This window comes from Urocitellus parryii, chromosome X (genome assembly GCF_045843805.1).
Source record: "Urocitellus parryii isolate mUroPar1 chromosome X, mUroPar1.hap1, whole genome shotgun sequence".
Taxonomy (NCBI): Eukaryota; Metazoa; Chordata; class Mammalia; order Rodentia; family Sciuridae; genus Urocitellus; species Urocitellus parryii.
Window position 1 is genome coordinate 17,883,026 of NC_135547.1, and position 26,230 is coordinate 17,909,255.

At 39.6% G+C, this 26,230-nt stretch overlaps 1 protein-coding gene across 3 annotated transcripts in view; it reads right to left on the reverse strand.

Moving 5' to 3' along the window:
- Positions 1 to 2,608: 2,608 nt before the first annotated feature.
- The window catches only part of Hprt1 (hypoxanthine phosphoribosyltransferase 1), a 62,705-nt gene continuing 39,083 nt past the window's right edge, over positions 2,609 to 26,230 (reverse strand). Inside the window, exons 8-11 of one of the 3 annotated variants that reach the window (XM_077793927.1) lie at positions 26,128 to 26,204; positions 17,339 to 17,415; positions 4,663 to 4,774; positions 2,609 to 3,102 (exon numbers count right to left, since the gene is read on the reverse strand). In XM_077793927.1, the coding sequence (XP_077650053.1) occupies positions 3,013 to 3,102; positions 4,663 to 4,774; positions 17,339 to 17,415; positions 26,128 to 26,204 (356 nt within the window). In that variant the 3' untranslated portion in view covers positions 2,609 to 3,012. Of the gene's footprint in view, positions 3,103 to 4,662; positions 4,775 to 17,338; positions 17,416 to 24,743; positions 25,287 to 26,127; positions 26,205 to 26,230 lie in introns of those variants that run through there. The other 2 variants (XM_026405606.2, XM_026405605.2) reach the window with 2 other exon arrangements.

The following is a 26,230-nucleotide window of genomic DNA, read 5'->3' on the forward strand; positions in this document are numbered from 1 at the left end:
TGAGACCATCCTGAATGGCCAACAACAGAGGATTGACTAAATAAAATACAGTGTATTTAATACAATGGAATAGGGTGCTTTCATCTAAAATAATATTTCTGAAAATAACTTTTGTGACATAAAAATGTACTCATGGGCTGGAGATATAGCTTAGTTGGTAGAGTGCTTGCCTCACATGTACACAAGGCCCTGGGTTCAATCCCCAGCACCACCAAAAAAGAAAAAAAGAAGTATGGTAAAATGTTTAGTGATAAAAGAAACACTTTTTTTTTGTTTTTTCCCTTCTCTGAAATATAAGTACATACAGAGCATTCTATCTTCATAGTTTTGTATCAATCTCCAGATAAAAGGCTAGGGGGAAATACATCAACACTTCATAGTGGTTATCTCTGAGTTATGATCTAATGTGTGATCAAAAGAAGATGTGAGGGGCTCAGTGGTAGAGTGCATGTGTGAGGCCCTGAGTTCAATCCCTAGCATGGGGAAAAAAAAGATGCTGAACTATTTTTGCGATGTGTTCCTAATATGTAATAAGAATGTATTGGGAACATTTTGCATTTGTAGTTTTGTATCAATAATATGGAAAAAAGGCCAGGAAGAAGTTAACCTAAAGTTTGAAGGTGGTTACCTCTGAATTGTAGCACTATAAGAGATCAAAGAAAGATGCTAAACTGTTTTTGCGATGTGTTCCTAATATGCACTATGAATATATTGGGAACATCTTGCATGCATAGTTTTGTATCAATATACAGGCAAAAGGATGGAGGGAAGAAACAAAAAATAAATCTAGTAGTAGTTATCTGTGGATTGCTTTCATACTAAAAGTAAGGTGCAGAATTATTTTTGCAATATGTTCCTGAATATGTAATATAAGTATATATTGGGGACATTTTGCATGCATAGTTTTGTATCTATGGAAAAAAGGCTGGGAAGAAATATAACAAAATGTGAACAGCAGTTATGCCTGAGTTTCTAGTATCATAAGTGATGCTTGTTTTTCTTTTTATACTTTTATGTATTTTCCAAGTAATTCTTGTATGAACAAAATGTGTTACTTCTACAGCAATAATAAAGCTTATTTTATTTTTAAAAAGAGTTTGTATTAAGTTCTCTTAAGAAGTCTGAATCCTTGACCTGGGGATGGGGGAAAATTCCTGTTTGAGCATCAGTGAACCTAGAATACATTTTCAACCTATCTTGGAAAACCTTGCAAAGCTTCAGTTGGATTTACAAGTACAAATGTGTCTTTCCATTTGCTCTTGGCAAAAGAAAAAGTCTACTTTAAAAATATAACCATGACAGAATAATAATAGTAATATTGCTAAACAGACTGCTATCTCCTGTCTAATCAAAGGAACACTTTAAGAAGTAAAGAAAGTTGAAACAGGCTCCTTTTCCTCTAGGAGCAATTCAGGAAGGCGGTGCTTGGATACTTGCCCAGGGTCTCATGACACACTTGCCAGTTTGGTACACACCTGCATGCCCCCTGCATTTCCCCACAAATTATGTCAAGCTCCATTAAATTGGGTTGGAGGGCACATGTGAACTTGCCCCCGCCCTACCTGCCCATTTTAAGCAGTCCTTGCTCTGGTAAGAGATGAGACAGAACTATTTGGTAACATACCCAGCCCATGAGCTGACAAGGCACCTACCAAAGGTTTTAATATCCCTCAATTGCACCACATTAGAAGAGGAACTAGGGTTCCCCCCAGCCTTCTAAAATCACTCTGGGGGAACTGTTTTCCCCCAAAGAATCATTCCTACTCTAGCAAGTCCATATCACTAGACATTATTTTCAAAATATATCTGTCATACTCCTTAAAGCTGAAGTCGCACTCGTGAGGCAAAACTATTCAATTATAAAGAGATATTCAGGGGCTGGGGCTATAGCTCAGTTGGTAGAGTGTGTACCTCACATGCACAAGGCCCTGGGTTCAATCCCTAGCACCAAAAAAAAAAAATTCAGACCATTCTTCCTGTGTCTTGATGCTATCTATATGCCCTCATTCTGCTTAGCAATAAATAACTACAGCTCAACTTGTCCTTTTGCTGAAATGTGTACGCTTCTCTTTTAAGTTTTTCAAAAGCATTTTTCCTTATCACATTATATTAGAGCATATTGACTTGGTACCTAGCTCTGTACTCCTTAACTTGTGGGAAGAGAGAAGGATGGGAGAGAAGCAAGGGTTAAGGCAATCCTGAGCCAGAGCGGACTTGAACAGTGGAATTCCTTCCTCTGTCTGCCACCTGGTACTGAGCAGGAATCAGCTGGGGCTTTGACCTTCTTCTGAGCCATGTCTGATCACACAGAAAACTTGCTTTGCTAAGCTCAGTGATCCAAGTGGCCTCCTCTCCCCTAGGCCTCAATCTGGTTACTGGTAAACAAAGTGTGTGAAACAGGGGTAGAGTATGGGTGGGACCTTTTCCTAAAGGACAGATCTCATTTCCAGGCCTGAGAAAGAGAGAAATCCCCTGATTTGAGCACTGATCTTAACCCTTCTCATTTACCAGTGAAAAAAAAGATCCAGCTCCTGAATTTCTGAATCAATACAAATTTCTAGAATTTGGTCAGTGCAGAGTGCACTCCTCCTAGTTGGGAGTATTCCAAGACAGGCTGGGGGTGGGGGAGGCAGGGAGGGAGGGAGAGCTTCCCTTTGCTAACAGATCAATCCGACCCTCATTTTACAGAAGAGGAAATCGAGTTACAGAGAGGAAATAACTCACAGAGAGAAGTCATACAGAGAATTGAGGGCAACAATAGAACGTGACCCTTCGTCTTCAGGGCTCTTTCCAGTATAATACACTGGGTCTAAAGGACAAAGGGAGCGACCCAAGACAAGGATGTGGGACTTGATGTGGGATGCGAAAAGCAGAGAGGACATGGGAAAACAATCCAGGAAGGGGGAGCATAGCATGAATACAGCACAGGCAGAAATGGATGCTGTCACCAGAGTAGTTAGAAGATAGCCTGGAGGAAACTGTCAAGATCAAGTCTTGGGCTGGGGATGTGGCTCAAGCGGTAGCGCGCTCGCCTGGCATGCATGCGGCCCGGGTTCGATCCTCGGCGCCACATGCCAACAGGGATGTTGTGTCCGCCGAGAACTAAAAAAAAAAATAAATATTAAAAATTCTCTATCTCTCTTTCTCCTCTCTCACTCTCTCTTAAAAAAAAAAAAAAAGATCAAGTCTTGCTTCTCCTCGTGGCCTTTGCATACTTTTAAGGGTATAACAGGGTTTCAAGGGGTGCAACAGCCCCTCCTCCCCCAAATATGGCAAGATTTCTTAGGGCACAGGTTTAATTCAGTAGTGAAAATTTTAAAGCATTGCTTTTCTGTTAAAGTGAGCACAGATTTAAAAAGATAAAACTGAGACCTTAAAATCATTTCAAGCTTGTTACAGGCTCCTCAAGGCTGTCCTGGGACTCACACTCCAGTCTCATGCTGATGGAATATTTATGCACTAGTCTCCAGACATTTGGCTTTTTGTTTTTCCTGCCAGTACCAGATTCTCCTTGTCTTCTGATAACAGCACCCCTCCTGGGTTCTTTCCTTTTGGGGAACTGCCCCTCCTCCACTGCAATCAAGGGCTTTTGCAAGGGCTGCCAATCACAGGAAACGGTTGAGCCTCCCACCAGGCAAGAGACCCAAGGTTGACCAATCATAATATTCCATCCTCCTTTCCCTGGTGACTGCCCTAGAGAAAATTCACGTGACCCCAGCCTAATCAATCAGAGTACTTGCCTGGGATTTATTTCTTTTTTTAAATACTGAAATGGATGGAGTCTCTCTTCTGAAGTTTCTAAACCTGGTGTTGTATCAAGCTAGGCCCTCCCTTACCTTGTTCTACCATGTCCACTATGGGAGGACCCATACCAGGAGAGGGACAGAGACAGAAACACAGGATGATGTTGTTTGTGTCCCTGGACCCACACTGTTCTGTGTCCAGCTCCTCTTCCTTCCCTCTGTTACCAGAGCACATGTTTTCCTTTTTATAATTTAAGCCATTTTATTTAGTTATTCCACAAATACTTAAAGTATTCTAAGTGCCAAGCACCATTGCTGGACCTGGAAATAGAGTGGTGAATGATAGAGGTGTTTGAAGACCCTGCTGTCCTGGGTTCAGGTGCTAGATTGGGCCATGCTTCTGTCACTTGCAACTGAAACAATGCTGCCTGCCAGATCAGGGAAGACTTAACATGCTAGCTTAGAGACTATTACAAGCAACAGGAGTCTGAAAAACTTTTGAGCAGAGGAATCACATGCTCTAGATTTGAGGCTGAGCCAGGTTGGAAGGAGTGACTACTGAAGGGTTGAAATGTGGTGGTGGTAGGGATTCTGATTTGCTCAATTAAAAAAAAATATATTCTCATGAATCAAGGTATCTGGTGTGAAATCTAATTCTGAAGGAAAAGAAGCTCTCAGGAAGTGTTCCAGCCTTCCCTGGTTTGCTCCATTTTCTTGTCCTTTGCCAGTGCCCTGGACTGACACTGGGCTTTGGGGCCCACTCAGCACTGGATTCCTGCCCCCAACACACACACACACACACACACACACACACACACACCACACCCCTACAGCTATCTGCACATGGAGTCCATGTACCACTGACAGTAACTTGTTAGCTGAAGGGAAGGCTGTTGTCTCCCTGCCCCAATCTACTTACTTTTATGACCCAGTCCAAGTGCTTCCTTCTTCTGAACCTTCTTTTAACTCTTGCCAGTGTCCAGTGTCCAGGCATTTGCTCAGAGAATATGATTTTTTTTCGGGTGTGCTTTCTGCAATTCAGTAGGGTTATTCATACCAGCCAAAAGGTAGAAGCAACCCAAATATCCACTGATGGATGAACAAATTATATCTACAATAGAATACCATTCAGTCTTAAAATGTGCTATGGTTTGGATAAGTGTCCCTCAAAGGCCCATGTTGCTAAAGGCTTGGTTCCCAGCCTGTGGTACTATTGGGAGGTGGTGGAGACTTTCAGAGGGAGATTCTAGTGGGAGAAAGTTAAGTCATTGGTGGCATGCCCTCAAAGGGGATTGTGGGGCTCACAGTCTCTTCCTTCTTCTCTCTCTACTTCCTAACTGTTATGAGGCAAACAGCTTCATCTGCCACCTAATCCAGCTATGATGTGCTCCCTCACCACAGACCTCAAAACAATGGGGACAACCTACTGTGAACTGAAACTTCCCAAACTATTAGCCGACACAAACATTTCCTCATTTTGAATATCTCAGGTATTTGTTACAGAAGTGGAAACCTGACTAACACAAAAAGGGAGAAAAGTCTGACACATATACTACAAATGAACCTTAAAGACACTATGCTAAGTGAAATAAGGCAGACACAAAAGAACAAATATATAATTCTACCTATATGAGTTTTGTGGTTGTATGAGTATTCAAACTTTTACAGACAAAAAGTACAATGGTGTTTGCCATGGCGGGGGGGGGGGCGGGGAGAGAGAGGGGTGTTAGTCATTATGCACAGAATTTCAGTTTTGGATGATGAAAAAGTTCTGGAAATGGATAGTGGTGATGATTGCACAACAGTATAAATGTGTTTAAAGCCCCTGAACTGGACACTTACAAATGATTAAAATGGTATTTTTTTCAGTGCTGGGGTTTGAACCTAAGGCTTCATGAATGCTAGGAAAACAAACACTCTACCACTGAGCTACATCACCAGCCTGAAAATAGTCACTTTTATGCTATTACATGTATGTTACCACAATGTTTAAAAAGCGCAAGAGGGGCTGGAGATGTGGCTCAGCGGTAGCGCGCTCGCCTGGCATGCGTGCGGCCCGGGTTCGATCCTCAGCACCACATACCAACAAAGATGTTGTGTCCACTGAAAACTAAAAAATAAATATTTTTAAATAAATATTAAAAAATTCTCTCTCTCTCTCTCTCTCTCTCTCTCTCTCCTCTCTCACTCTCTCTTAAAAAAAAAAGCGCAAGAAACTCTCTGAGATAATAATAACTAAACTTGGGGCAGGGAGGGCAGATGTGGCTTAGCAGTAGAATGCTTGCCTAACGTGCATATGAATAAGGCCTGGGTTCCATCTTTGCACTGCAAAAACAAATAATAATAATAACAATAATTTAAGAACTCATGTTTTCGTGAATTTTTTTCTACGCATGTGTTTTTTCTGATTTTGTCCTATAGACGCCCTATTAATTTAAAAATATTTTAAGATATTTTGAACATAAAGCATATAAAATAATAATGCAGATGTGTATAACTACTCAGCTTTAACAAATTTTAACTTTTTTCCACATTTTCTTGATATATTTCAAGTCTTTATTATGTAATATTTTGTATATACAATATTATTTAATTTGTATGTAACATTAAAATGCACACTTGAGAACCCTTCATAACACCCACTTCAAATGTAGGGTCCTATAACCATATTTTTGAATGTACCTGCGTCCTTCCCCAGGTCACTCCCATGCCTTTTGCTATTTGCATCTCCCTCCCCAAGAAACACTATCCTGACTTTTGTGTTACTCTTCCCTTGCTTAGAAAACATATTCAGCCACACTTGTATGTACCTCTATTCTGGCTACTTATTGCTACTTCAAAACAACCTCAAACCCAGTCGCTTCAACAACTATTTAATTATACCTCCTGATTTTATGGGTTAGGAATTTAGGTAGTGTTCTCAGCTACGTAATTTTGGTATTTCACAGGGCAGATGGGCTGGGCTGGATTGTCTCCCTAGAGTCCTCTTATAGGTCTGGAGTCTTAATGGGGAGGGTGAAAGGTGGAGTTCAGCTGAGACTGTTTCCTGGGTATAGCCCCCACAATGACTGGGTGGTACAACTTCTTTTTTGGTAGCTCAAGACTTCCAGAGTGTTCTAAAAGAGCTAAATAGAAACACAGAGCTATTTATGACTTTACTCTAGAAGCTCTAGAACTTCACTTGTGCTGTTATCTATTGGTTCAGCAAGATTCTTAGGCCAGGATGGATTTAAAGGGAGGGGACTTAGCTCTGCTTCCTAATGGGATGAAAGAATTTCTGGTCATCATTATTCTACCACAGTCCCACACAATATGTTTTTGATGCCAGATGGTGAGAGGGGCCCTGTATAGGCTGAGCATTCTATGACAAATGCCACCTCATTTAAGCTTATCCTGATATCTTCTTTTTCTTCTTGTTCTTTTTTTTTAAACTTTTTTTATTATGGAAAATCTCAAACATAAAAAGAAGAGTGTGTGAACCTCACATATCTCACATATACTCATCACTTCAAAAATTACCCATTGATGGTTCCTCTTGTTACAGCCATATTCTCACCTACATCTCCCATTCCCATATTATTTTGAAACAAATCCCAGGCATTAAACCATTTTATCAATACATTTACTATGTGTCTTAAAAAGAAAAGGACACTTCAACAAAAACATAACCACAACACTACTATTATTATTCCATATTTTGTAAAACACAATAATTCCTTAATATCAGTGGAGATTCAACTAGTGTTCAAATTTCTAATCATCTCTCAAGTGTCATAGATGTGGTCATATTTTAATGTTTGTTTGATTGGGATCCAAATGAAGTCTAGATATCACTACTAGTGGATATTTCTTTAAGTCTATCTTAAACTATAGGTTCCTCCTTTATGATATTTTTCCTTGCAATTTATTTGTTGAAGATATCAGGTTTTCTGTCCTGTAGAGTTTCCCCCTAGTCTGGAGTTGGCCATTTGCATCCCTGTGAAGTCATTTAACTTGTTATTCAGTCTCATTCATTGCCTGTAAATTTTTACTTGACTGTATGGGTTCGAATAAATTCCTGTTTGATTTTTCTCATAGGTAGAATATTCTGGGCTGAATACTCTCTCCAAAAGTCATGTCCATCTGAAACCTGTGAATGTGACCTTATTTGAAAATAGGGCCCTTGCAGATAAAAATCAAGTTAAAGATGAGGTCCTATTGGATTAGGTTTCCCCAAATCCAATGACTGCTGTCCTTATAAGATGAGGGCAATCTGGAAACAGACACATATGGAGAAAAGACCATCATGTGAAGATGGAGACAGAGATTGAAGTTATGATGCCATCAAGGAAATCAAAGATTGCCAGCAGTTGGGTTGAAAGTGTAGCTCAGTTGTCAAGTGCTTACCTGGCATGCACAAGGCCCCGGGTTCCATCCCCAGTGGAAGGAAGGAAGAGAGGGAGGGAAGAGGAAGAGTTAACGAAGGATCTTCCCCTAGAGACTTTGAAGGGGCATAGACTGTGAGCACCTCAATTTTGGATTTTTAGCTTCCAGAACTGTGAGAGAATAAACTTCTATTGTTTGAAGACACTTGGTTTATGATACTTTGTTACAGCAGACACAGGAAATTCATAAGGTGGTAGTTTCTTTGTCCATCTAGAAGCATATAATAGACAAGCATGGTGGTGCATACCTACAATCCTAGTGACTCTGGAGGCTGAGGTAAAAAGATCTCGAGTTCAAGGCCAGCCTCAGCAACTTAGTGAGACTCTGTCTCAAAATAAAAATAAAAATGGCTGGAGGTATAGCTCAGTAGTAAAGCACCCTGGGTTCAATCCCCAGTACCAAAAAAAAAAAAAAAATGCACATAGTATCTCTTTTTGTGATGCTGCCATTGATGGTTAATTCTATTATTATTTTCTTATTTATTAGTCAAAACATTTATATAAGGAGAAATATCTCCTCCTGTACAAACAGTGCCACTGACTATTCGAGTAGTCAGTGGCGCTGTTTGAATAGGAAAAACAGTACAAATGCTTGCTTTTCTTATTTTTCCTCTTTTTAAAAATCAACAATGAATTGCTTTTCTAGTATCCTCCAACAGTGAATAATAAACTGAGTTTGTTTTTATTTTATCCTTTTGGTACAACAAAATGTTCCATTCCAGTCTCTTTTGTATACTTCTTGACCCAGACCTTGAATTAGCAATTTCTCCAAGGAGCCCTGTTTCTTGCAATGGGAACTGATGATTTCAAGGTCACCATCTGATCCTTGCATACCATATTTCAAATTACAACCAGGCCCTTACATCTGCCTCTCAATCCCCTTTACCTTGCTCTGTTTTCCATAGTACTATTCTCATGATACACTGGATAACATATATATCTATTAGTTATTGTACACACCACAAGAGTAGAGATTGTGAGCCAGGCTCGGTGGCATGGGCCTGTAATCCCAGTGTCTTGGAAGGCTGAGGCAGGAGGATTGCAAGTTCAAAACCAGCCTCAACAAAAGTGAGACACTAAACAACTCAGTGAGACCCTGTCTCTAAGTAAAATACAAAACAGGGCTGGGGATGTGGCTCAGTGGTTGAGTGCCCCTGAGTTCAATCCCTGGTACCTCCTCCCTAAAAAAAAAACTATTTGCTATGGAATTTTTTTACAATGCATAATGAATCCCATGTATCCAGTACCAACAATTAATCATAATATCATAATCATAAACATAAGGGCACTATAGTTTATTCTGTATCTGCCCTATTCCTCCCATTTCATTGGATTATTTTCACAGAAATTTCAAATGTCAACATTTTATAATACATATTTAATATGGCCCTCCCTCATGTTTGCTTCATGAGGGCATGAAGGACTGTTTTCACTTTGTGCCTGGCACACAGTAGGTTCGGTAAGTACCCATGGAGTGAACAAATGAATTGGATATATAGAAATGTAAGTGAAGGGGAACAGGAAGGTATTCAAAATACAGTAAGATAAACTGAAATCTACTTCCATGCATGTATGAGCTTGTCAGGGTGAACAGAACTACTACATATAACTATAAAGCTCCAATTTAAAAATGAGTAGCTGGTGAATAAAAAAAAAGAACAAGTCAACAAATTTAAGAAACACACAATAAGATTCCTTATTTTCAGATACAGACTGCAGAGGAAATATTTAATTTCCAACTTTTCTCTCAGGATTCAATATGAAAATATTGTATTTACTATGACATATATTTTTGAAGATTAGATTCCCCCCCCCCAATGCTAGTGATGAAATCCAGGGCCTTGTGTGCTAACAGATACTCTACCACTTGGCCACACCCTCAACCCCCAAAGGATGATTTTGGTTCCACCTTAAGAAGCTAACCCTAACAGCATTTCTGTGTGTGTGAATGTGTGTGTGTGTGTGTGTGTGTGTGTGTGTGTGTGTGTGTATGCTGGGGTTTGAACCCAAGGCCTTGTGCATGAGAGGCAAGCACTCTATTAACTGAGCTATATCCACAGCCCCTTTCTTCTCTTTTCTCCCTGATTTTAATTAACAAATATTTGTCAATGAAATTAATGCAGGAAGGAACAAAGTAGGAAGTACAAGTCCTGTGTACCTGAGGTTAGGGACAGAGGAAGGGCAGGCACATTTTCACTGGGGCAGCTGTGGCACACTGATACATCATAACAGCTGGGTTAATAGGGCTCCTTCTAAATGTCCCCAGGGATATCTTGGCTACATCAAAGTGTCTCGCATCCTGTTTATGTCCTTTAGCCTATTATTTTTCTAGGAAAATACCTTTGCATATGCATTTTGTTTAATTTTTAAAGCTATTCATGGCTCAGCACAGTGATGCACACCCATAATCCCAGTGACTCAGAAGGCTGAGGCAAGAGGATCATAAGTTCATGGCCAGCCTCCACAACTTAGCAAGACCTTGTCTCAAAACAAATTAAAAGGGCTGAGGATATACTTTAGTGATAGAGTACCCCAGGTTTAATCTCCAGAACCACAATAAATAAATAAGTAAATAAGTGCTCTTTGTGTATTAAATTTTCTTGCTTGTCAAATATGTAACTTTTTTTTTCTCCAAGTTATTGATTGTGTTTCCAATTTTGTGGTGATTTCTGCCATTCTGGAGTGATCTTTACTGTGGTCAATTCTATCAATACTTTGCCTGTGTTTCTGCCTTAGATATCATGCCGAGAAAGGTCTTCCTCACCCTAGGATTGTAAAAATGTTCACCTGCATTTTCTTCTGCGCTGTTTTGGTTTGATTTTGTCGTTTAAACTTTCAGGGCACTATCAACTTTTTTGGCAATAATACACATTTATTGAGTGATTATAATATGCCATATTCTGTTCTAAGCACCTTACTTTGAGCATCTCATCTGAAAGTGCAGTAGCTCCAGAGGTAGGGGCTGCGGGAGCCTGTTTCACAGGTAGAAAACGTAGGGACAAGGAGCATGTGTACTTATCCAGAATTAAACTGCTGGGGAAACCCAGTCATCTAGTGTTGCAACCTACAAGGGTTAACTGTAAAGGTTTAAGTCAGTATATGTAAAGTATCTGGAGTAGGACAATCAATAGAAAGTAGCAGATTCAAAATTATTACTGCATTGTCCTCATAAACATGATTTCTGATGGCTACATTTATTTGAAAAAAAAATGCATCTTTTAAGAGTTTATTTATTTTAAAAAATATTTTAGTTGTATATACCTTTATTTTAGTTATTTATTTTTTATGTGGTGCTGAAGATCAAACCCAGTGTGTCCTCACATGTGCTAGGCGAGCGCTCTACTACTGAGCCACAACCTGAGCCCATTAGAATTCATTTTTAAATTTGTGATTCCTTCACAAGCACAAAAAGCCTTTAGAATCCCATGGGAATACATAAAACCATTTAAAAAGAGTTATCAGTGAATTTTGGAAGGACATACACCAACATGTAAAAAATTTTGTTGGGTAGTGGAATTCCAGAGTATAAAACAACCTTTGTCTCCATTTCTAGTTTTCTAGAAAGAGTGTCTTTATTTCCTGATGAGAAAAATAGCCACAGTAACTGCTATATGTATGTTTTTAAAAGGCTGTCAATGGGAGGAATCAGGCAGGATCTAGAGGGTGACACAAGGTTAGAAGAAAAATTTCTTTTTCTTCCTTCTTTCTTTCTTCCCCCTTTGGTACTGGGGAGTAAACCCAGGGACACTTTACCACTGAGCTCTATCTCCTGTACTTTTTATTTTCAGACAGAGTCTCATTATGTTGCTGGGGTTGGCCTCAAACTTGTGATCCTCCTACCTCAGCCTCCTGAGCTACTGGGATTATAGGTGTGCAAAACCATGCCTGGCTCTTTTTCCTTTTTCTTTTGATAACCTGGGAAGAACACAAAGCTGATAGAAAGGGTCAACAGAGAGGGAGATTGTGGCTCTCAGGAGCAGCAAAGGAGAGTTGGGGAGGGAGCAAGGTCTGCCAGGAGGCAGCAGGTAAGATGAGATATACTCTGTATTCATACTATTATATGAAACAGAAAGATTAGAAGTAAAGATGTAAAAATGTTAATACCAGTGTTGGCTGCATTTTAATTCTATTCTGTATTTTTTTGTCTCTTTGATTTTTCTTTCTATATATTCCTTTGCTCTTGATATGTGATTTTTAAACCGGGAGGAAAATGTTTTTTAACATGAAAACAAAAGTAGAAAATCTGTTTCCTAGTGTAGAAGCGTCATAAGTTGGAGGTAGCTGATGGAGGCGTGAGGCACCTGATTCTAGGCCAGAGGCCACCCTGGAAGAACATGTGACAGGAACACACATGTAACACACAAATTCTGGGGCTTTCCACTCTCTAGTGTTCTATCTTTCCAGGTGAGAGGAAATACTCAAATAAACTCTTAACTTTTCTCTCAGGATTTGAATATGCGAATATTGTATTTAATATAAATAAAATTCTGTATAAAGATGATTTGGGTTCCTGCTTAGAGGCTCACTCTGTCCAACAGGTTTATTCTTTTTTTCCCCTGATTTTAAGTAACATGGTTATAAAAGAAGATTAAACAGTGCAGAAAGGAAAAAAATAGGAAGTAAGAGTCCTCCAGACTGGAGGCTGCTGCTACTTTCTGTTATGCCCATCATTGAATAATTTCATAATTTTATCCATTTCTTCTAAGAGGGACACTTCCATTTTAGTTTCTCAGATATTGGGATACCCATTACAATTAGTGGTGTGGTGTGGTAGATTATCTGCCCTGTCACCCACATATCCCCTTCTAGAAAGATCTTTTTTCCATGGTGGCTGAGAATGTTGCCAGAAAATGGCCCTCTGTGAGTGGCCAACTTTCTTCAGAATCACCTCTATTGAAAAAAGCCACTTCAGCAGAAGAGATACCCCAGTCAACACAGGGTTATAATATGTCAAAATACATTCTACTGTCATGTATATTTAAAATGAATTTAAAAAGAACTTAAAAAAGAAGCAATGCACTCACAACAATGTAGAGCTATGCTGAAGGCATGTCATCCTAACTTCTGGACTTCGCTGAAGGGATGGGGGAAGTTTTTGGTGCAACTGCTTTGCAGCTCAACCCCTAGATGTGCCTCATCAACCCTACTTCCTTCTGCCCTCTCAAAAGGATCAATTTCAAAAGCACTTTTTTGGTACCAGTGATTGAACCCAGGGGCATTCAACCACTAAGCCACATCTCTAACACTTTTTATTCCTATTTTTTTTAATTGCTGAGTCCACCTTTAAACTCACAATCCTCATGCCTCAGCCTCCCAAGCCACCAATGTGCCCGCCTCCAAGGGTACTTTCTTTTTCTTTTTTTCTTTTTTAAATTTTTTTAGTTGTTGATGGACACAATACTTTTATTTTTTTATTCATTTTTTATGTGGTACTGAGAATTGAACCCAGTGCCTCACACATGCTAGGTGAGCACTCTGCCATTGAGCCACATCCCCAGCCCTCCAAGAGCATTTTCTAATACGCTTCTGGCATCCTCACCTTCTCAGTGCTTCCTGCCCAGAGGACCCAACCTGCAACATATCCCAAATTAACCGGCAGCATTTTTCATTTTTTTATTGGTACATAAAATAATGAGGGGCTGGGGATGTGGCTCAAGCGGTAGCGCGCTCGCCTGGTATGCGTGCGGCCTGGGTTTGATCCTCAGCACCACATACAAACAAAGATGTTGTGTCTGCCGATAACTAAAATATAAATATAAAAATTCTCTCTCCTCTCTCTCTCTCTTAAAAAAATAAATAAATAAAATAATGATATACCATGTGATTGATAATATCTTAGATTTGATGAAACATGGAGATATTTAAACTAAATATGTGAGTTTGTTAAAACTATATTTCCCCCATGATCCTCATTTTTACCTTGACAAGCACAAAGCTTCACATTCTTGGCACTTGAGAGTAGACGTTATATCTGGCTGCTTCCCCAGCACCAATTTCTCACTTCTTCCTTCCTCATTGAATCCTGATTTTGTTCCATGTGTTCCAGGGGAAATGGGCTCTAATCTTAGCTCCAGCAGTGGGCTGGACTGGGCAAAGGGCAGTCCAGCCCCAGTTGCCAGTGACAGCTTAAGGAATGGGCATGTGAGCCCATTCTGTCCAGTGAGACTACAGAAGAGAGTTTCACCACTTACAATAGAGTTGACAGAACTGGACATGGCAGTGCATCCCTAAAATCATAGCTGCCTTAGAGTCTAAAGCAGGAGGATCACAAGTTTGAGGCCAGTGCCAGCCTCAGCAACTCAGCAAGATTCTGTCTTAAAATTAAATAAAATAAAAGGGCTGGAAGTGTAGCTCAGTGGTAGAGCACCTACCTAGCATGCACAAAGCCATGGGTTTCATCCCCAGCACTGCAAAAAATAAATAAAACAGTTGACACAGAAAGCCTTTCTTGAGGAAACCTTACACAGATTACTACTAGTTGTTCTCATCTAACCACAAGAAGGACCACCCTTTGTTATTTCCTTTTTGCAGAGGTGGGCCTTTGTGCATGCTGTGCAAGCACTCTACCACTGAGCTGTACTCCCAGCCCAGGACCAGCCTTTAAAAGAAGAGGGCACTCTGGACAGCAGAGCCACAGGATGGCAAGCACATGGGTCCCTGGCATCATATTGAAGCAGTGGATCAAACTGATCAGGACTGAACTACCTCTGGACATCCTGCTTATGCAGCCAATAAACTCCTCTATTGTCCAAGCCAGTTTGAGCTAGGTGACCTGACTGGAAAATCTGTAACATCCTAACTGGCAGAAAGATCCTTACAATAACCCCAATCTACCAATCTAGCTTTCTCCCTTATCACTACATCTCTGTCACAACCAAATGAGGCTACTCACCATTTACCCCATTGCACTGTGATTTTTTTACACCTATCTGTTGCCCCAAGTAGACCTGCTGGCTGAAAGCTTTCCCTTGCCTGCCTTCCTGTCAACCTTCCCTAAAGTCTCCCTTGGAATGTTGTTTCTTCCTGGATGCTCCAGTCTTCCCCTTCCTGTTCCCAGCAAGCACTAGCCATGCCTTTCTCTTCCAGGCCTGAACCTCAGCTTTGTCTTACATTAGAGTTACTTGTATACTTGACCCCAAGCCCCTTGAGGGCAGGGACAGTGTGTACTCATCTTAAGCCTGAGACAACCAGCACAGAGCCTGAGACACAAAATTATCTACCAAATTTAGTCACTCCTTTAGCCCATGTCACCCTAGACAATTAGACAATCACTTTCTATTCATAGAAATGTGACCCCACATTTTGAAAATAGAATCAGAGACTGACTGAAGGCTACATCTCCCCCCAAGTTCTAATCAAAGATCTGTTGGTCCCTTGTGGACCTTTTGTAACCACACAGAACACCTGAATAGCTAAAACAAGGTTCCCACAGTTATCAGAATGCTTGCAGAGAGGTGACTTCAGAAGTGCTGAGCTTCAGGAAGACCCAGATTGAGGAGGGCTTTGACAATTTTAAGAAAGAGGAGGGGGCTGTGTAGGTCAGTGGTACAGTGCATTTAGCATGCACAAAGCCCTAAACTCAATTCTCAGCACCAAAAAGAAATAAGAAGGAAGGAAGGAAGGAAAGGAGGGAGTGAAAGAAAGAGAAAGAAGGAAGGAGGGAAGGAAAGAAGGAAAAAGAAAGGAGAGGTGAACAACATGGTGGTTTACACACTGACCCTAGCATCAGAAAGATCTTAGATGGAGTACTGGTTGTGTACCAAATACATCTGTTCTCTGGGACTCAGCTTCTTTATCTAAACAATGTGGGTAATAACAGTACCTTTCTCAAGGGCTTGATGTGAACCCTGAATGAAGCAATACACACAAAGTGCCTATAGGAAATACTTGGTCAAACTATAACTGCCATTCAAAATGAGCCTAGCACTGTGGTGTATGCCTGCAATCCTAGTGGCTCAGAAGGCTGAGAAAGGAGGATTGCAATTTTGATAGCCTCAGCAATTAGTGAAACCTTGTCAAAAAATAAAAAATAAAAAGGTCTGGGGATATGGCTCAGTGGTTAAGTGTCCCTGAGTTAAATACCCAGTATCAAAACAAAACAAAGAACCCCCCCAAAACCAATAACAAAACAATAACAAAAACAAAACAAGGAGAATGAAGCCCATAAAATGGATGGAAAAAAGACTGGAAAGTAGGGGTAGTGAGGAGAGGATGGGAAGGATAAGGAGGGAACAAAACTCCTCTGGGTAGAACTTTCTGTATACCTCTTATTTATTATGCTTCACTGTAATAATGAATGAAAACTAGGATATGGAGAATGGGGGCCTAATTGAAGTACAAATGCTAACAAACCAAACTGCACCATAGTACCATAGCCACTTTAAAAGCGATAAAGAAGAAAACAACAATGATTTTGAAAAACAATGTGCTTGATTGGATACTGAAAGCTTAGGACCAAAAGATCTGTGTATAATGAATTCTGGCTAAGAAATCTGTTACAGGTAAATGTAACTACTTTATAATACTAGAGTTAAACAATAAGGGACAAAAGTGCACATAATGAGAGCCACTTTTTCCACTGTTGAAGAAAGAAATTCTTCAAGAAGAAATAAGGAAAAAGGGAAGGCTAGAATGAAACTGTTGGTGTGAATTAGAGTGGATGGTAGTATGAACTCATTTGTATGTTAATGTTTATGATAAACAGGCACAGAAACAGAGATGCATATATGCATGGCTTGGTATGCATGCTTTTATTTCCTAGCTTTATCCCCTGGGAGGACCTAGAAGCAATGACAACCCAATAGCAATGAGCACACTCAGTGCCCAAATCCTGGGTTCTAATACCATTCCCCAAGATTCAGGACAAGAAGTTCCAGGCAGAAGAATCCACATGCAAAATAACTCAACCTTTGATTTCAGCATTCTCAAATATTATATAATTAAAGAAAAGAAAAAAATTTAGGAAAGGAAGTTCTACTGAAAACTACCAAATTTGAAAGTCACTTTAGCCCTGAATCATAATAAGAAAGTCCATTAGGAAGTATGTCCTTATTGTACAAAGAGAAAACTTGAAACTTAATTTGACAGTTTATCAATAATGTTTGAAGTTACAAATAATAATGAAAAAAACATTAAAATGTCATTATTTTAGCTGAATGCAGTAGTGCATACCTGTAATTCCGGTAACTTGGGAAGCTGAGGCAGAAGGATGGCAAGTTCAAGACCAGCCTTGGCAATTTAGCAAGACCCTGTCTCAAAATAAAAAATGAAAAAGGAACTGGGGATGTAGCTCAGTGGTAGAGTGCTTATCTAGCATGCTTGAGGCCCTGGGTTCAATTCTCAGCACACTAAATGAGTAAATAAGGGCAAGAAATGTAGCCCAGTGGTAGAATACCTGTGGGTTCAATCCACAGTACCACAAGGAAAAAAAAAAAAACTATTGTTTTTTTAAGTAGCTTGAAGGGTCTATAAAATTCACACTTTAAAATGGTAAAGAGTGCGACCACTCTGGAAAGCAGTATGGAGATTCCTCAGAAAACTTTGAAAGAACCACCATTTCACCAGTCATCCCACTCCTCGGTCTAAACCCAAAGGACTTAAAATCAGCATACTACAGGGTCATAGCCACATCAATGTTTACAGCAGCTCAATTCACAATAGCTAAACTATGGAACTAACCTAGATGCCCTTCAGTACATGAATGGATAAAGAAAATATGGCATATACACACAATGGAATATTACTGAGTCATAAAAGAATGATTTTATGACTTTTGCCAATAAAAGGACGGATCTAGAGACTTGTTCTAAGTGAAATAAGCCAATCCCCAAAACTCTGTCAAATGTTCTCTTGGATTTTCGGATGCTAACATACAACAAAGGGGGGAAAATAGAAGTCTAGTGGATTAGACAAAGGGGAATGAAGGGAAGGAAGAAAAATAGGAATAAGAAAGACAGTGAAAACAGATTTTAAAAAAAAGGTAAAGAGTACACACAATCATTCATGCTAAAATGTCTTTTTTTTTTTTTTTTGTCTAAAGTTGCCCACAGGATTATAAGTCAGAAAAAAAAAAAAAAAAAAAAAAAAAAAAAACAACCTGAAAAACACATTGGAGAAACTCTGCAATAAGTCTTCGCAATGTTGTCTAGTGCCAGAGGAAGGCAATTTACATTCTTAAAGATCAGCTGTGACCTCAAAAAGCTGTGTTTAATATAAGTCATTTGGAATTATTACCTCCAATGAGCCTAGTGCTTTCCTCGATGTATCAGTGTATGACTTTCTACACAAGAGTTGCACATTACAGGTTAAGTAGAACTGAACTAAGAGGGCAGATTCTGGAATAAAATTGTCTCAATTCAAATTCCTCATCTGCCACTTATGAGCTGTATGATCTGGGAAAATTTTGCAACCTTCTGGACCTGCTTTTCTTAATCTATAAAGATGGGACAATTGAAAAAACTAAAACAAAACTTCTTTATCAGAGTTCTCTTGAGGATTCAAGTATTTAGTACAAGCCAGGCATGGTGATACACACCTGTAATCCTACTGATATTGAAAACTTTCATCTATGCAGGTAGTTTTCAAACTTTCAAGTGTACAAGAATCAGTTGGGGGCTGGGGATTTAGTTCAGTTGGTACAGTGCTTGCCTCACATGCACAAGGCCCTGGGTTCATGGTTCAATCCCCAGCACCACACACACACAAGTATCAGTTGGGTTGGGGGTGTGGCATACATCTATAATCCCAGTGACTTGGGAGGCTGAGTCAAGAGAGTCACAAATTCCAAGGCCAGCCTCAGTAATTTGGCAAGGCCCTCAGCAATGCAGTGAAAATTTAAAAAATATTAAAAGGGATGGGGATGAAGTTCAGTGGAAAAGCCCCGGGATTCAACCTTCCGTACCTGCCCTCTCAAAAAAAAAAAAAAAAAATTACATCTGTAGTAGATCTTTTTATCATTATTCCATAAACAATGCAATCTAACAACTGGTTGTGTGGCATTTTTGTTGAGCTAGAACTAGGCATTATAAGTAATCTGGAGATGATTAAAGTGCACAGGAGGATATGCCATGGATGTCTGCACATAGGCCTCGTAGATAAGGTCAAGTACAGCCTGGCTTCTCTTGGAGCAATGCCCCATGATCTTCACCGAAACATGATAACATGAACAATCTTGTGAGCAGCTGTCCCAAGGCCATTTGTCACCCACCTCACTATCTTGTGGGGGCTGTCATGAGGCAGTTTCTCATCTGTCTCCCAGGCTCTTAAGTTATGGAACTTTTGACCTTGCCTTTCCACATAGGGTACAGCTGCAGGCCATAAAATCATTAAGCTGGAGTCTAGAGCTGACTCCCCCATGACAGAGTAACCCACCACTCTCGTGGTCCTCTGGGACTAGAGATATGGGGAATTGACACCTTGCTTTTCTTGGTCATGCTAAGTAGTAAACCATCTGTATGTACTTGGGCTTGTTTCTTTCCCAACTAAATCTATGGCAGAATGGCAAGTCCAACTGAGGAGCTATAGATGTTGCTAAAGACCACTTGACAGTACTAAAGACTATTAGGAAAATTAAAGAGGCAATTAATGGAGAGAAACTTTGAGGCTGTTAGAGAGGGAGGTCTGGACAGGGTTCACCAAGGTGACATAACTGTGAGCCAGCCATGTTGATGGGGGGCAGAGAGGAGATTGGAAGGAGCAGTTACAGAGGCCCAAGGCAAGGGGGAGATTGGCAAGTTTAAGGCACTGAAAGGATGGCAGTGTGGTTGAAGTGAACAGGAGAAGGATAATTAGTTGAGGATTATAGAGAAGCAAGCAGGGGCTAATTAACACATGGGTCTGCAGGCCATATTTGTTTTTTCAGTTAGTAGTTTTCTTAGGTGTTAAGCAAGTGATGTGATCTCATTTATATTTTCAAAAGATTATGCTCCTCCCAAAGGAAAAAAGTTATTAAAAATTAAAGATCACGACCACTGCAGGGCAGTCTGAATAGTAAGGAAGAGTGAAAGGAGGACCAATTGAGAGTGCTCTGGCTAAAGCTGTGCAGTGAAAGAAAGGTAAGAGGAGGGATTACAGAGCCTGCTCAGCAGGCCTGTGGGGCAGTGATGTGACCAGGGTGAGAGGCAGGGAAGAGCAGATTCTCCATCAGTGAAAGGACTTTGTAGTTGGGCACGGTGGCACACATACCTGTAACCTCAGTGATTTGGGAATCTGAGGAAGGAGGATTACAAGTTCAAGGCCAGCCTGGGAAACTTTGCAAGACCCTATCTCAAAACAAAACAAAAAGGAGTGAGGATGTGGTTGAGATAACGTGCCTCTGGGTTTCATCACCAGGACTAGAAAACAAAAAGACTTTCCTTGCAAAATGGGGAGCTATGAGAGCAATTCTAGCCAAAGAGTGATTCAAGTTTGACCATTTTTTTAAATTTTTTAATATTTATTTTTTAGTCTTTGGCGGACACAACATCTTTGTTTGTATGTGGTGCTGAGGATTGAACCCGGGCTGCATGCATGCCAGGCGAGTGCGCTACCGCTTGAGCCACATCCCCAGTCCTTGACCATTTTTTTTTTTTTGAGATGGACACTTGCTGTGCTATCCATGCTATCCTTGAGCTCCTGGGTTCAAGGGATCCTACTGCTGGAGATCAGGACAGAGGCCACTATAACAATCCAGGTAAGAAACTATGGCCAATTTTTCATGGCAGCTTCGCTTCACTAAATCTCTTCTCTCCACTGATTTGGTCATTAAACATGTGAGATGGTCTCAACCTTCTCTGGGAAATGTGCTGTAAATAAATTAATGTGCATAAAGCACTTAGCATAACATGTGACATATATTAAACATATTAAATAATTATCACTGGTATTACTAATATTTCTGAAGCCCTTGCTTTTAGAAGAGCTCTTAGAGGTTCTTATGCCTTTAAAAATGCAAATAAAATCTGTTTTAAACCCCCAGGGCCTTCACATTGTGGAATGCAGAAAAGTCCTACTCTGCCATAGCCTTCAAGGTCACCCATGGTCAGGGTCTGGACTTCCTCTCTGGTCACAGGTTCTACCACTCTCCTGTCAAGTACCTCAGATTGCTTGTCACTATCTCAGCTTCTTTTGCTTGGCTATTCCTACTGCAAGGAACTCTTTTCTCCTAGCTTTTCCCTATAGCTGGTTTCTTCTCTAATCCCTTTCAGCCCAACCATGACCTTACCTAATCACTCTGTTTAAGGAAAGATGCCACTCTTCAGGACTCAGCACATTGTTTTTATAATTTCTTTACAGCCTGTCACTATTTGAAATGCTTCTGTTTACTATTCCTTTCACCAACCAGACTTAATCTCCACAAAACCGGAAACTTGCTTGTCTTCTCTAGTACTTGGAACACAAAGGGGGCTGTGTGTTTCTAGAATCTCAGATGCAGGGAAGGACATCAGTTGATTGACTTTCCAAGCTAATGGTAGAGCAGTAGGTCAGGTTATCACAAACCATTTATACCCGGAATTAAAAAGGAACCCACCAGTATGTACTACAGGTCGTCTTCTCTCTTTTGTTTTCTTTCTTTTGCAGTACTGGAGACTGAACCCAGGCATGTTTACCACTGAGCTACATTTCTACCTTGATGCAGGGTCTCACTAAGTTGCTGAGGCTGGCCTTAAACTTGAGATCCTTCTGAGTCTCCCAAATACCTAGAATTATGGGTGTGCACCACCCATGCCTTCCTACAGGAATGATTCTAAGCATTCAAAATAAAGGAATGCACAAAGGGTGCAACACACACAAATTTTCCAGATAACTAAGCATTAACACTTTTTTAGATGGTAATATTCCTAAAATGTACAGTTTTCTATCTCCCTAAATAGACTTAAATGGAATTTCATTTTCCTTTATTTATGAACACTCCTTCTACAGGGTTGTAATGAAAGGGAAGCCCTGAGGGATTACTAAGGTGTGATGTTTTTAAAGGATTTATTTTATTTTATTTTGGTACTGAGGATTGAACCCAGGGGTGCTCAACCACTGAGCCACATCCCCAAAACTTTTTTTATATTATTTTAGAGACAGGGTCTCACTGAGCTGCTAAGTGCCTCCCTTAGTTGCTGAGGCTGGCTTTGAATTTGCACTCCTCTTGTCTCAGCCTCCTGAGCCACTGGGATTACAGGCGTGCGCCACCGTGCCTGACTCTAAGGTGTGATATTTATGACCATTTGCTCCTATATTAAATGGCCCTGGGAAAATAATTTTTTCTAATTTTACTTTTTCTTTCCTCTGGACTATCAACCTGAAAATGACTCTGGCTCTTTTCAGCATGTCCTTTCCCCTAATTTATAAATTTGATCTGTTCAAAGTTGATTAAACAAGCTGGGCATGATAGAGCATACCTGTAATTCTAGCAACTCAGAAACTGAGGCAGGAGGATTGCAAGTTGGAGGCCAGACTGGGCAACTATCAAGATAATCTTGAAATAAAATCAGCTGAGGATGGAGCTCAATGGTAGAGCTCCCCTGAGTATCCGTAGTACTGCAAAAAAGGTTAAAAAATAAATTATTAAAATTGTATTCCTAAAATTCATGTTAAGAAAAGGTCTGAGGTGGACATGTGATGCATGCTTATAATCCCAGTAGTTCAGGAGGCTGAGACAGGAGGATCACAAATTCAAAGCCAGCCTCAGCAATTTAGCAAAGCCCTAAGCAACTCAGTGAGATCCTGTCTCAAAATAAAAAATAAAAAGGGCTGGGGAGGTTGCTCAGTGGTGGAGTGCCCCTGGGTTTAATTCTGGTATGAAGAAAAGAAAAAAAGGAAAGGAGGTCTGAGGAATGGTGTTTTGATAAAAAGGGAATTCATAATGGTTTGGTAAAAATGCTTTTCTTCCTGGCAGTTACATGCATTTCGGGTTGGGTTGGATTGGGTCACCAGTTAAACATTATACTTAACTACAAACTAGAGTTTGAATCAGAAGGGGAAAGTTTAGCTTCTTCATGATATTGACCCAAGAATCAGGCAAATTGAGGTTTAAATCTTGGTGTTGCCACTTGCTAGCCATGTACCTAACATCCTGGAACACTCATTTGATTTCCAGCAGAGATCAATGCTGATGAAGCATTTGCTATGTGAGGCCACTGTCCTGTTTTACCTGCACTGTAGCAACTAATTAATGATCAGGTATTCACTGTAGCAGGCAATTAATCCTTTGCTATTCACTTATTCAATAATCCATGAGCTTCTACTAGTCGCAAAGCTCTGATCAAGGCACTAAGTATACATTAATGAATAAGACATATGACAGTATCTGCTTCTCCTATGGGACTTGCATTCTAATAGGGGTGAGAGTGGAGTATAGATAATGAACAATAAATGCACATGTAAATCATATGCCATATTATTGGGTTATACCACTCAAAACTGCCAATAGTTTTTTACCTACAAAGATGGTAATTTCATATGGTTCAACACAGTAGAAGGTAACAGTATGATCAAAAGGAGAGTAAGGAGGCTTAGCAGTGGGAGCAGTATGCACTATTAATGAGGTGACATTATTAATGAGTTGACACTATTAATGAGGTGACATTTGCAGGGGGAAGACATAAGTCAGAAGTTATTTTGTGTATTGCCATCACATTTCTTAGATTTTTTTTTTTTAATTTTGGTACCAGAGACTGAACCCAGGAGTGCTTAACCACTAAATTACATTCCCAACCCTTTTTGTTTTGAGACAGGGTCTCACTAAGTCTTTAGGGCCTCCCTCACTAAGTTACTGAGGCTGGCTTTGAACTTGTGGTCCTCCTGTCTCAGCCTCCTGAGTCACTGGAATTTCAAGGTGTGCACCACCATGCCTGGTTGATTCATGTTTTAACATTGACCTCAACCTTAAAGGTTATAAAGGTCAAATAAGATAATAGAATTGAAATATTTTCTCAACAAAGAAGTTCTAGGACTAAAGAAAATTGTTATTTAACATTATTTAGAGCTCCCTACTTTATTGCTGGGAATTACAGCAAATTTTGAAAGGAATAAATATAGCCAGATGGCTCACAAGGTTGCTAGTTCATACCTCACCTGCAATAGAAAAGCAAGTAGGAGTTCTGGTGTAAAACTATTCCCCTGCTCCCAGAAAACAAAGGAGATTGTGTTGTTGTTGTTCTCTAGTCAATGATTATGATTAGGTATATGATTAGGTTATAACAGGACATGTCTAAAAACAATCTGTTGAGATGTGGCTGAGATCACAGTCTGAACAACTTCAGAATTCCAAGAGAAAGGCATGTTCTGTTGGCAGAGTCAAATGTGTCTGAAATTTAGTCTCTGAAGGAGGTAGGAACTCTGCTAGCTCCACCAACCCATTCCATCATAATCAATCAGTACTTGCTGTTTGGGAAAGATAACCATTAAACTAGCTACTAAAACTTAAAAAGGTAATTAATAGAAACTATACTAAGTAAATCTACAGAGAAAAGATAGGTATGTATAGGTTATCTTAAAGACAGTCCTTGAAAAATTAAAAAGTTGTACATTTTTAAAATCATTTATTTGTATTTAAAAGGAACTGTTGACAAAGATTCACCAGAAATAATCTGAACAGGCAGGAAGATATAGTCAACACTACTGAAACAGGTTTATTCGACTGAACAAAGCCTCTTAGATGCTGTCATTGATGTGAAAACTGCTTCTTACTTTTCTAATATACATATGGTAGTATAATTAACAATATTCAATCACTTCTGTTCTTTCCTGAATATATAAAAATTAAAATACCAATTAAAAAACTAATATATCTTCTCTTTCAATGTTTCTTACAGATACAATTTCAATATTCTCATTTAATAGTGGTGTAGTTTAAGAGATTTTTTCATTCACAAGTTAAACAACAATCCATCAACCGATAGTCTCTAAGCCCATAGTGCAAATTAAAAGTTCAGGAATGCAGCAACCGAGATTTCTAAAAATACAAAACAGATAAAATTCATAGAAGGTTCATGCAAAGAGCTTTACTAAGCAGATGGCCACAGAACTAGAACATTTGATGATTTTACTAGTGATGTCAATGGGACTCCCGATGTTTCTGGACCCAACTTGAACTCTCATCTTAGGCTTTGTATTTTGCTTTCCCAGTTTCACTAATGACACACACATGCTATAAAATAAAAATTCAGAACTTCACATTAGAAAAGTATTCTGAAATGAAAGGCAAGAAAAGCATGCTGGGTTCTTAGTAAACAAACAAAGGCAGTACTATTGTATGTTAGGCCAGTAACTTAGGAAGAGTGTCTTTTGGAGACAAAGCAGTAGTCTGTCCCCTTAGTTTGATTTATTTTTTCATCTTAATATGTAACTGAAAAACAAAGCATGGAATTATAGGTATATTGATCTATTGATCTAGGGGCTAGGGCAAGTGGTGAAAAAAGATGAAATAAAAAACCTGCTCATTGGGGCTGGGGTCGTGGCTCAGTGGTAAGAGCGCTCATCTCGCACACACTGGACCCTGGGTTCAATCTTCAGCACCACGTAAAAAAATAAATGAGTGAAATAAAGGTATATATAAAAAAAAAAAACCTGCTCAAGATAGTGTCCTTGGTGCAGTCTTCCTAAATCTTTCTCAATCACGTTCATAAACAGACCCATGGGACACCTGCCTCCAGAGGTGGAGGCGGGTATATGAAGGAGAGTGAATTAAAAGACTTAAACTTGAACATTTATTTCTTATTTATAACTACATTTATCATCTGAAATAATAATGAGACAGTTATTATATATTAAAGCTGTTCAACTATTTCAGCCAGCAAGAAGTGTCACCCTAGCCTGGCCAAGTTCCAGTTTGAAGGACATCTGTACTTGACTACAGCTTTATGTGACTAATGGGAACCATCAGTCTGTTCAAATTACAAGGTGCTGGAAGGAGAAAACAATTCTTCTCTTTCCTAAATTTTTATGTGGGTTTTGAAAAATGAGTGTGAGGAAAAAAAAGCATTACTTACATTCAAGTCCCTGAAGTATTCATTATAGTCAAGGGCATATCCAACAACAAACTTGTCTGGAATTTCAAATCCAACAACTAAAAAGAATCATAATTCATTATTT